This window comes from Amblyomma mixtum, chromosome 7 (assembly GCF_055824585.1).
Source record: "Amblyomma mixtum isolate Tamu chromosome 7, ASM5582458v1, whole genome shotgun sequence".
Classification (NCBI taxonomy): Eukaryota; Metazoa; Arthropoda; class Arachnida; order Ixodida; family Ixodidae; genus Amblyomma; species Amblyomma mixtum.
Window position 1 is genome coordinate 77,886,912 of NC_143018.1, and position 12,656 is coordinate 77,899,567.

Here is a 12,656-nt window from a genome sequence, read left to right on the forward strand (position 1 = left end):
GCTACAATTTCATGCATTGCAATATGTGCTGGGTGTATTAGTTCTTGAGAAAAAAAATTTTCTTTCAATACGCTCCAAATTGTGCATTTTTCCGCGGTAGCGAAAGAGTTAAGGGGGGGTCACTGGTCTTGAAAAGAAAATTTTATTAATTTAGTCATAGTTATGAAATTTTCAGGGCACATGTATTTTTGTGCGCTGATTCTAGATATGTCATTTAATTTCATGTAAAACAATTTCTTGAGCACTTATACACTTTTTATGCAAGTATTTTGTGGAGAGTTTTGAAGAAAATTTGCCGCAGGAAGCTTGCTGAAATGTACGCCATTGGGTTCTCTTGACACCAAGGAATACAATAAGGGTAAAATTATCATCCTGGCTCTCATAGAACTTGAGTAATAGGGTACTGAAGCTGCCACTTCAGAAACAGGAATACACACTTTCCTTCTCATTTCTGAAGCGACAACTTCAAAACCCCATAACTTAAGTTCTATGATAGGCAGGAAGACAACTTCACCCTTATTGTATTCCTTGGTGTCAAGAGAACCCAATGGCATACATTTCAGCAAGTTTCCCGCAGCAAATTTTCTTCAAAACTCTCCGCAAAATACTAGCATAAAAAGTGCATAAGTGCTCAAGGAATTGTTTTACATGAAATTAAATGACATATCTAGAATAAGCACACAAAAATACATATTCCCCGGAGATTTCGTAACTGTGACTTCATTAAGAAAAATTTTTTTTTCAAGACCAGTGTCCCCCCTTAAGTGTTGTAAGCATTTCCGAACCAAAGGAATCTCTGGTTCGTTTAACACCCGTTGAAAGCAAAGTTAGCTGCCAAAGCTCAGGCAGGTTAGCTGCTGGCCTTGTGGCTGACCCAAGGACGGCTACCAGAGCTAATAAAAGTGACAAGGCCATCTCACCTGCATGAGCTGGGGCACCGAGCTCAATGTTATGCTGCAGACGTCACACGCCGGCCTTTCTGCTGGCGGAAGGGAATCTGCAAAAGCAAGAAGATGGCACAATGACTTCCAATCCTCAAGACACAACCAGCAGATGCCCATTTTCAGCCTGCCCCACTTTTAAGGGGTCACGAGTGTCTTAAAACTTACCGTTTTATTTAGAACCTCATGAAATTCTGCGCACAGATGTGTTTTTCTCTTCCGATTCCAAATATGTAATCGTAACTGAGCTGGTGGTCTTAGATCAAAAGTTATCTTAAATTCTAGAGTGTAGTTAGGTAATTTGTTACGCAGCTTTAATGAACTTTCTCACTGCATTTTGTTGCTTTTAATTACACAAACTGATAGCCAGTGAATTCCCATACCCAATGACATTCTTACTTTGTTTTGTTTAGGCCACATATAAATCATCATCATCATCATCAGCCTGACTATACCCACTGCAGGGCAAAGGCCTCTCCAACTTTACTCTCAACATCGTATATCAGGATGACATGCCTTTAGAGAAAAACGAAGAATGTCACCGGCTATGGGAACTCTCCGGCTATCAATTCATGTAAATAAAACCAACATAATGGAGTGAAAAAGTTCATTAAAGCTGCGTAAGAAATTACCTAGTTACATTCTAGACTTTGTAAGATTAAGACCACCAGCTCAGTTATGACTATACATTTGGAATCAGAAGAGAAAAACGCATCTGTGCACAAAATTTCATGAGATTATAGCCATAAATAAAAAAGTTAGTTTTAAGACCCTCATCCCCCCTTAACTGCACACAAGCCGTGTGGACTGGGCACAGGGTAAGCCTGACAAAAGTAACTCACTATGCAGAATGAACACATCACGAGTGGCAAGATCAAGGTTATCTTTTTTTATCTCTGCTCTAAATTGCCATGCTCAAGCACTGTTAAGGAGAAAGAAAGAAAGGAATTCTGCGCAGCTTGCTAAACAACTCTGCCACATCAATGCTAAGACCAGCGCTTTCATCAAAAGGGCTGCATGCTCTCTAAATCAGTACCCACATATACAGGTGTGCTCAAGTAGTGCACATGAATACGAGAAACCATGCAATAACAATTTCCATCACGGAACCTTGTCTTGGCGGAAATTTAAACCCATTTCAGCCTTTTCCAGGTAGCGAGTCCCAACAGAAGAGAGAGAAAAAGCAGAAAAAAAAACCTTTAGCCATTTCTAGTCAGTCAGGCTACACAACAAATCTGCGCAAGTGCCACAGCTGTGAAAAATCTCTCTTCATCCCTCCATTTAATTGAATTGAATTGAATCGGCTTTTTATTTGCAGGAAACAATACAGATGAATCCCTGCGGGTGGCGTAAGGCTAAAGGCTATCACCGCATATCCATAGAACAGGTATCGTAAAATGCTACAGACGCCTTTCTGAACTACACCATTTAAGAACAGTGTGCTAGTCTTTCAAAGTAACGTCCAACTCAAGCAGGCGTAGAACACGCCTTTCAACTCAAGAACTTAGAATTGCATATTCCTTTGTGACTAGCCTAACAGTTTGGTTTATGGGGTTTAATGTCCCAAAGCTACTCAGGCTAAGAAGGACGCCGTAGTGAAGGGCTCCGGAAATTTCAACCACCTGGGGTTCTTTAACGTGCACTGACATCGCACAACTACCCGGGCCTCTAGAATTTCACCTCCATCGAAATTCGGCCGCCGCGGCCGGGATCGAACCCGCGCATTTCGGGTCAGCAGCCGAGCACCATAACCACTGAGCCACCACGGCGGCTAGCCCAACGAGCAATGTTTTCAGTCGTCCACTTCCAAAACAACTACCGTATTTACTCGCATAATAGGCGCACTTTTTTTCCAGAAAATCCGGCTCAAAGTTTGGGGTGCGCCTATTACGCGGGGTAAAATTTCCGGAAATTTTTCGACTCGCAAAATTGAACACACCGCGTAAACGCACTCGTGTACGGGCCGCACCCCGTTTTCGCGAAGAAAATGTTAAAAAAAAAAAGGTCCGTGTAAGGGCCGCATCGAAACTTTCGGAATGCACGCGTCGAGGCCTCCGCGATCGGCTCCAGCTGCGCGCAACGGGCGCTTGATCGCGGAGGCCACACACGCGCACAGGAGCTTCCAGACGCCGCCCAAGGCCAAGCTCATCATCATCGTTTTCCTCCGCCGCGAGCTTTCGCTATCTATATCGCCATCAGCATCTCCAGCTCGTTTTTTTTTTTGTTGTTGTTGTTGTTGCTGTCAAGTGCCGGGATTTGCGGTAGCGCGATAGTTATCGTGGTTTATGGCTTTGCCGCGGAGCGTTTATGTTTTAGCTCGACGGGCAAGCACCTTAACAGCTACACGGCTGGGAGTTTGCTCTCGAACGCGGCAAGCGTGCCGCGGCAAGCGTGCCGCAGATCGGAAAATACGACGTGGCCGAGAAGTGCGGCAGTTGCGACTGCGGCGTCCCTAAATTTTCGTACGCGACTCCAAGCGCCGAGGTTTTCGCGGGCCTAAGTCGGGAACGTTTCCGGCTGGAGATGAAGCTTTCCAAACAGACGTTTAAAGTGAGCATCCCTGAAAACTGTGTGCGGCTGTTCTACGCGATGTTGTTGTACGTGCTGTGGGTCCGCAGCAGCTGCGACGGCAGCAGCACTAGTAGGGACTAGTAGTCAGTTCAGCAAAAACTTTGTTAAAATAAAGATTGGGAAGCGGGGGGTGGCGAGGCGTCGGCTTGCAATCGTGTAAATACAGTATTGATCACAGTGCCAAGTTCGGGGTGCGCCTATTATGCGCGGAAATAAAAAAATCCGATTTTTCGCGCCCTAACTAGGGGTGCGCCTATTATGCGAGTGCGCCTATTACGCGAGTAAATACGGTACAGCAGAATCTCAGTGATACAAATCTCACAAGGTCGTAAAGAAATTCATACCATCTGAAATGTTGTACAGTCAAGCCCACTTATAACAATATTCAAGTGCCATGGAAATACCATTGTTATAACCAATAATTGTTATAACAGGGTTGTGCCGAAAAAAAAGAAAGGATGACAAACTTCAGAGCATTTATTGACAGTAAATACCCAGAGGGGTTTGATTGTTCTAATGCCTGTAAAAGCTCGTTAAATCGAACTTCAGGGAACTGGAACAATGTTCACCGTTCACCGATGACCAAAGCACCGCCACTGCTGCGCCACCGGGAGCTTTGCGCACCTCCACGTCACAGGAATCAAGCCGGCTTTCTGGAAGATATTCTTATGGGAAATTCAAGAAGCATGCAGAACCAAGGGTGCGGTGACAGCTGACAAGAGAAAACCGCGCTGGCTGCATGCACGCACGCTGCACTGACTGATTAGGGGTACGCATGGCGTGCGTAGCCAATGCAGCAATGCAGCAGCTCTCCTGACGAGATGACGCCTGCCTCTTTTGCTTTCGTGGCGTTGCTGCGCCAGCTTAGTCCATTGGTCAGCCCCCCACATGCGCGCTTTTGTGTTGTAAGCATGGTTTTACTGGTGTGGTTGTAGCATTTCTTTTCTTTTTCTGTAATGGTTGACACTCAATTACCTGATTTAATTGTTATAACCAATAATGTGCCTTGACAGCATTGCTATAAGCAGTTTATTTTACCATAGAACACGTGGCAAAGCTGATGGTGCCATGACTGACCATTGTTATATCCGATATATTGTTATAAGTGGACTTGACTGTACTATCATCCAAACGAACAAAATTAGTATGCACAAGCATACAAAACGCATCAATGCAGATCTGTTTATAGCTGACGGGATTTATTCACAGCTGTGCAGCCACAGCTCATTTCTCTCTGTGCATACAGCGTGACTGGCGATCGTGACGTCTGCGATGCTCGTGGCAATCGTGATCGCCGCTCACTGCTCGTGGTGCGTACTGCACGGTTAGCGAAAACAGCATTGGTGATGTCAGGTCAGCACTTCGTGCCCGAGAGTGCGGTCGCGGCTTGCACGTTCGTATCATCCGTAGTGGTACAGGATAGAGCTGGGAACATTCGGAATTCCGCACATTGTGCGCAATGCACTCCGGCCAGGGAATTTTAAAAATTCGTATAATCACAAAACTCTTACCAACCGTGTTTGTATCACCGAGATTCTACTGCATAGTCGAGACCGGATATATCGAACCCGGATATTTTTAACAACTCTTGCTTCTAAGTTACAGATAAGCTTGTCTATTACCATCTTTTATATACCAAATTATCGATATATCAAATTATTTCAAGATTCTCTTAGAGATCGATATATCCAGGTTTACCAATATCCCTGAAGAGAAAAGTATACAACACCTGTATCTTATCGGTACTCACCTATGGGGCAGAAACATGGAGGCTAACAAAGAGGGTTCAGCTTAAGTTAAGGACAACGCAGCGAGCTATGGAAAGAAAAATGATGCGTGTAACGTTAAGAGATCGGAAGCGGGCAGAGTGGGTGAGAGAACAAATGCGCGTTAATGATATCCTAGTTGAAATCAAGAGGAAGAAGTGGGCTTGGGCAGGGCATGTAATGCGAAGGCAAGATAACCGCTGGTCTTTAAGGGTAACGAAGTGGATTCCAAGAGAAGGCAAGCGTAGCAGGGGGCGGCAGAAAGTTAGGTAGGTGGATGAGATTAAGAAATTTGCGGGAATATGGTGGCCGCAGCTGGCGAAGGACAGGGTTAAGTGGAGAGACGTGGGAGAGGCCTTTGCCCTGCAGTGTGCGTAGTCAGGCTGATGATGATGATGATACCCAGGTTTGATTGTACAGCGCCATATTCTTACTAATGTGGCAGCTCAAAACAGTCGGACAAGTAGTGCCACCAAACACACCAGCCGATACATTGCTTGAAAAGTTCAGTGCACATATGTATTTATACACCCACTTGGATCAGGGGGTCCAGGAGTCTTGGCAGGAGTCACTGGAGGTGTCGGCGGCTGGCGGTTCTTTCCGGGAAAGTCCATTGCTGAAGGGTCCAGGCCGAGGCTGGCACAACGTGCCTTGTGTTTGGACCCCCCGAGATGCATCTGCATTTGAGTCTTGCTGACAGCCGACACGTTGCACAGGTAACATGTGCTGGGCTGGAATTCAGCAGCTGCGCAGAAAAAAAAAAGAGCCCTGCACTGAACTACACCGACTCCAGACAATTATCCAGTATAAGAAAGATCTCCCAAGAAACTTTGGTTTCCCACGTTCCTGTGCTTGCACCTAGTGGGTGCATTGACAAACCACCCCTGTTGTCCAAGGCACATGAATGTGACAAAACCTAGTGTGAACAAAACCCAGGTCCACACTTGAACTGAACATACTGTCACGTAGTGGTGACTGCAGTCCGGCGAACAGGGCAAACAACGAGGATGTCTTCGAAGCGGAACTCTTCATTTGGGCTGACTTGCGCCCGCAAAGAACTGAATCACTCGGCAGCGGCGTAGCAACAAGCGTGCTCGGCGGTCGTCGAACAGAATGACCGCCGCTGTCAGCCGTGCTCTTTTTAAAGCTGATAGCGAACATTCGAGATAAAGCTTGGAAAGTTACTAGAACATTCTGGAACAAAGTAGAATCTGCTCCGCCTGGATGCGATCAATCGAGATAAATCTAGGCGCGTCTTGCGCCACAAACGAAGCGATAAAGCGGCGTGTCAGCAGCCTTGAAGCATGGACAAACAAACATTACAAACAAACGCTACAAAGATTCGCGGCAATATTAATGTATCACTAGGTCATGCATTCTAACAGCATGAACAAAGGGCACTGCCCACTGCCCATTTTCAAATAAAATGTCACTAGTGTGCAATACGATATACCATGCACAGGCCAGGAAATCAAGTACCAACAAAAACAGGCCCCATCATTAACCCTTTCCGGTCAGGTGTAGTTTCCCGACTAACTACTGCACCGGTTAATATTAAGGCGAAAGCCTTTAATGCCTCATACTGTCGTTAGCAGACGCGTCGGCAGCCGTGTCGGCAAATCTGTCCGCCTTTCGGCGTCACTGCTTAAAAAGAAACTGCGCCGAGGGTGGGAATTGAACCAGGGCCTTTGGCACTTGACGCGGAGACGCTACCACTCCGCCACGAAGGCTCAAAGTTCGAGCATGAATAAAGGCGCATCTAGTGAATGCATGGGCTTCATAAATAAAATAAAAGGAATAAAGTCAAGAAAAGAAAAAATAAAAGTAAGAAAATAAACCAAAATAAAAACAACATAAAAATGAGATATGAAAATAAAAAACAATAAAAATAAGAAAAGGAGTGAAAATAACAAATAAAAAGATGTGAAAAATAAAAAAAGTAAATAAAAACAAGTAGTGCGCCAGGAAACACTCTCGCCTTGCAGTACTTTAGAGCCAAAGTGCCCCCTGAATTTTTTGGGGGGGGCCTTCTAGACCCTCATAAAGAAAGGGAGTGCCACGAAATGATTTGGTAGTAAACATTAATTGAAAGCATTTTCTTCAAGTTGTGCTAGGGCTTCAGTGGAACTTCTTTGAAATGTGGAACCTCTCGAAGCACTCTCCTGGGTGCAGGCCAGGCTCCCTCGCACACATCTTGCAAAAGAATACAGTCTCCCTTCTACCTCCTTTTGTCAATCCTTGCTGCTGTGGCCTTCAAGCCTCCCTTCAAGTCATTAGACAACTTCCCATAAAACAGGCCTGCCGGAATGAAACTCATACCGCAAGTTTTCGACACCAATTCAAAGCCTCAAAACCTCGCAATCAAAAAATATTTTTCCAGTGCTATCGCACTATCATCAATCGAGAGAAAAGTCCGATGACCAATCTGCAGGATACAACAAATTTAACCAGATGCCACGTGAATTTACCTCCACAAATAGTAGACAAAACGTTGTGTCCAGCCATGCCAGACAACTGGCTGAACGGGTACTGTTCTGCTGTCGGGCAATGCCTGACAGATGACCGCAAAGGGCTAACCCTGGCGTCGGCTATTAACCCCTTAACCGTTTTGTTCTTCCCTTCAGCGTTTCGGACGAGCAGCGCTCGTGTGTGGGTTAGATGGCAGTTTGCTCGACAGATGGCAGCACTGACCTGTTAATTTCGTTTTCTTCTACCGCATAAACGTTTTCTTCGAATGCCAACCTTGGTTTTCAAAATAGCATCCGGCGAAGGCGACAGTGTTTTGCTGAGCAGTCTTCTAGGAAAAGACGCTTTTCTTCGTCGTCATCTTCTTCAGACGATGGTGATTCAGACACCGAAGTGTGCATTGTTTCAGGGAGCGAGGACGATACTGATGACGTTGTGCTGATCAGTTCTTCCCATGAAGAAGACAACAGCTCAGAAGCGAACATCGCGAGCGTGCGTCGCTGGATGAAGATCGATGTCAGCAACATCCCTACGCGACCCCCTCGGTTTCCTTTTCTCGCAGCTCCCAGTTAGACCACTATAAGCTCGCCTGATGACTTGCTTGAATATATTTATCGCTTATTACCAGCAGGAAGCTGGTTTTCTGTATTGCGAGATATAATAAACTTGAATATGCTAATTTGACTTCGTGTTCGCTTCAAATATTTTTTAAAGATCAAATGCATACTTTTTATTGCAATAATAATCAATATCAGGAATAAAAAAATAAGCAGTTTTGTTCAGAAATTCATTGATATAACAAAACGGTGAAGGGGTTAATATAAAGGTCTACTAAAACATCTCAAGCAGTCCATAGGACAGGTAGACAGAATGGGCAGGGCAGCCATGGCAGTAAAAAAACACACAAAATAAAAATATTGTTGTAAGATTCCTTCCTTCAGTTTATAAGGCAAACTCACTGCAAGACCATAAAAAGTGAAATTGAATTCAAAAGAAAGCAACACGTCTGATACAGCTGTCGTGCTTTTCCAGTCATGGCTAGAAAAAAAAAAAAAAAGACTCCATTCCTAATACCGTGCTATGGCGTGGTATCCAGTGTCCTTCAAAAGAAAATTTTGCGTCACATAGCAAATATTGATCCTGGCTTGACCACCGCCGATAGTTTTGCTGACTACAATATTATCCGAATTCATCACTTTTATGAGTATCGCATCTTGAAGTCATTTCTCTTTTCCACAAAAGAGTTCCAAACTTTTTTTAAACGTGTATCTTCATTGACACTCCACGAACACAATGTTGCTACTCGTAACACCGACCCTTGGCTCGTTCCTCACTTTCGCACCAATTATAAATTGCAGTCCATAAAACACAATCTACCTGTTATATTAAATCGCCATAAAGATATGAATAACTTTTCGCGCAAAAAGCTACACGAATACTTCAGTAAATTGTAATTGCCTTCTGCCTCGCATTTTGTAGTTATATAACTCTGTATAAGTGTCCTCTTTTGTGTGCTTTGTATATATGTATGTACTTTTTATATGTGCATACTCTGTTTAATTTTTGTACTGTATAGTATTTCTCCGTATGTACTGCCTGTCGCTGCTGTGCAAACGTCCCCGGGACTCAGTCAAGGCCCAGTCGGTCCTTTTAGCCCGGAGAACGTTCCAGTGTATAACTGGAGAATAAATTGAATTGAATTGAAAATTGAATTGAATTTCAGACCCAAGGATACACATGGGCAGTGAGAGATGCTGTGGTGGAGAGCTCCACATTGATTTCCATCAACCAGGGGTTCACTAATGCAACACACAGGAATTTAAAAAATTTTGCCCCCATCAAAGTATGGCCACTGTAGCTGGAATTCGATCCCCAGACTTCGTGCTTGGCAGCAGAGCTCCTTAGCCACTGAGCCACCACAGCAAGTCCACCCCGGACACTAATCCCCTCTTTCAATGCAAGCATTACTACCACTTGGTCCGAGACAAGACAAAGGCTCCCGTACCAGCAAAAACAGCCTGGCTCTCAGCCAAAGCAGAACACTGTGCAAAACACTCACCACAGCCCATAATGCTACCCAGTTTCCTTTGCTTACAGCATGCACATGTGGATGGTGAACATTACCGTATTTTCCGGTGTATAAGATGTGGCTTTTTTTTCAAAAATCTTGCTGGTGCGTCCTATACAAGGGCGAGTCTTATAAGCGAATTTTTCGTTTTTTTTTTTTTGCGAGTTCAGAAATTACTCAGGTTAATGTTCAAGCTTTTTTCACCAAAAACATATCGCTACCAATGAGGAGGTTGTAACACGGTTAATACTTCAATACGGGGACCGCCATGCGCAACTTTTTTAGGTGAACTTTAATCATGAAACGGCGGGGATGACGACTTCCGGGTTCATAAACATGCGCCGTTTCAGAGGCCCCAAGCAAAAGTAGTGTGAAATGCCAAAAGATGGAGACAATCACACTCCTCGCCATTGTCGAGACAAGTTAAAGGTGCACTGAAGAGGATTCTGAACTTGTCTTTTTGCCGCGAGAACTCGATCTACACGTTCCAAGCATTCTTAGAAACTGCAACTTATTGCCCTGTATGGCCGATTTCCCTAATTAAATCGAATTAACGTCCGGCTCCCGCCCTTTTTTTTTAATTCTGCCTCGTACGATGGGCGGAGTCGACCAACGCGTGAAGTTCCTTTCAGCCAGCACCGTGGAGGCTTTGCTTTCGCTTTATTTTGTTTTTTAGGTTTCCATGAATAAATAGTTTCATTCGCAGATAATATAGCCGCAAAATAACCCCGCAGAAATAAAAATACGCGCGGACTATTTGCTGCTACGGACTACTACGTATTACTCCGCCGATGGCAGAGCGGCTAGCCGCCACGGGACTGGGTGAAAGGCACTCCACGCGTTGGTCGACTCCGCCCACCGTAGGAGGCAGAATTAAAAAAAAAAAGGGCGGGAGCCGGCCGTTAATTCGATTTAATTTGGGAAATCGGCCATACAGGGCAATAAGTCGCAGTTTCTAAGAATGCTAGGAACGTGTAGATCGAGTTCCCGCGGCAAAAAGACAAGTTCAGATTCCTCTTCAGTGCACCTTTAAGAGAAGCCGGCGTTTTTTTTTTATTCACCCTTTGCAACTTTGTTTGCTCCGTGCACGTAGTACGTATGTAGTGCGGAGAGAATGTTTCAGCCGCGTTGCCTCCAAATGGGCTAACTTTTTGATAGCGCATGCAAAGGTTAAGACTGCAAAGGTTTTAAGTAAAGATAAAATGTTGTTATGGACATAAGAAGACTTCTTTCGCTTTTTTTTTCCTTTTTTGCTAAAACGTGGGCGGGTATAGCGTGGGTGTTGCCTTTTTCGATCACTTAGCGTTGCTTGACAACTTCTCACAGGTACAGTGCATTTCGCGATGGTCGCACAGCTAGCCTTACTAGCCTAACTGGGTAAATTTGGGTGCGTCTTATATACCAACTTTTTCAATGACAGCCTGCATATCTGGCGGATGCGTCCGATACAAGGGTGCGTCTTATACACCGGAAAATACGGTAAAAAGAAAAGAAAGTTTCCATGCAAGCAGTATGTAGCGCGCTCTTACCAACTGCTTCCAGGCTGCCAAATTTCTCAAGCCTTTCCACCAGCTTGAGATGCTTGCGTCCCTTCAAATGCTCCTCCTCAGTTTCCTCAAATGTTTCCTGGCACATGTCGCAGGTGTATGATGGCTCCTGAAATCATCGAAGACACAAGACCTCGCCCTACCTCTTGCACCAATGCACGAGAATGAGACCATCAGATGTGGTCTCAAGATCTGCCAAAGTTTAAGGGACAGTGAGGAGAGCTCTATTAATATTTTTTTAATAGCAAAATCTGATAGCTCGGCATTTCATGGCTTTGTTGCCACTTGGCCGGCAGCAAAAGATGCATTTATTTCTAAGAAATTTGGATTCGAAGTTGAAAAAGTTTTTCCCGCCGCTCTGATTCAAACTTGGCATCCTCCTATGACGACACAGGACTAAGTGACGTGAAACATGACGTGCACATGACGTAACGCAGACTCCGTGATTTCTGACGGCCAGCAGAGCGGCCTAGCAGCAGCCGAAAAGAAAGCTACCGCCGGCCGCACGTTGAAGGCATCTATCGGCTATTTCGGCCGTCGCTACCGACGCTTCATTTGCGTTTACACCAGCGTTTTGCCAGCGCTACGACAGATCCCGTTCTCGAAGTCGTGAACGAAGTTCTCGCAAATAGACACCTTTAGCATACCGTGTACCTTGTTACCGTTAGCGGAATACCGGGAGCCCGCCTACAGTCGGTGAGCAGGCGCTGATTGGTCCCGATGCTGCAGGCACGCGCGTAGCTGCCGGGTACGTGGCGCCATCTGGCGACGTCAAGGAGATTTACGCATGCATTCACTGCGCCTCAGTGACTCGTGGCTTCTCGTGTCCCAGCGTTACTAGAAGCATTGGTTCTAGCAACACTGCTTTGTCCTATGACGTCATCACGCCTGTACTTGCGAGTTTGGCCTGTGGCGGCGATACCTGTATTTTGGTTCTTGCTCTTTTCTACGTTACAAGAGCTTTGTTGTCAGTGGCGTTTTTGTAATCAGGAGCTGGTATTCTGTCGATACAAGCCAACCTCAATTTCTCCTCAGTGTCCCTTTCAAGGTACATTAAAATTCCAGAATAGGTCGGACAAAGTTAGCAAAGAGTAATATGCATACACTTTTGATTTCAGCAGCACTGCTGTCCTCTGCCTGTGGATCTGCAAGCTCCTGGTTTACATCTTCGGAAGCAGCTCCAGTTTCCTCTTCCTCTTTCACGGCTCCTGCCTCTGCACTGGCAGCTGCAGCGTCTTCAGTCTTCATTTCCTCATGGCTAGCTTGCAAGGGCCTAAAAGAGAACATGCACAGTTAA

The 12,656-nt window shown here is 45.2% G+C and overlaps 1 protein-coding gene across 2 annotated transcripts in view; it reads right to left on the reverse strand.

Moving 5' to 3' along the window:
* Positions 1–12,656, reverse strand: part of LOC149336568 (uncharacterized) — a 67,369-nt gene that overhangs the window by 43,460 nt on the left and 11,253 nt on the right. For both annotated transcript variants that reach the window (XM_089553002.1, XM_089553001.1), the window contains exons 4-7: positions 12,464–12,632; positions 11,342–11,468; positions 5,814–6,023; positions 921–997 (exon numbers count right to left, since the gene is read on the reverse strand). In XM_089553002.1, coding sequence (XP_089409128.1) covers positions 921–997; positions 5,814–6,023; positions 11,342–11,468; positions 12,464–12,632 — 583 coding nt within the window. The remainder of the gene's footprint in view (positions 1–920; positions 998–5,813; positions 6,024–11,341; positions 11,469–12,463; positions 12,633–12,656) is intronic.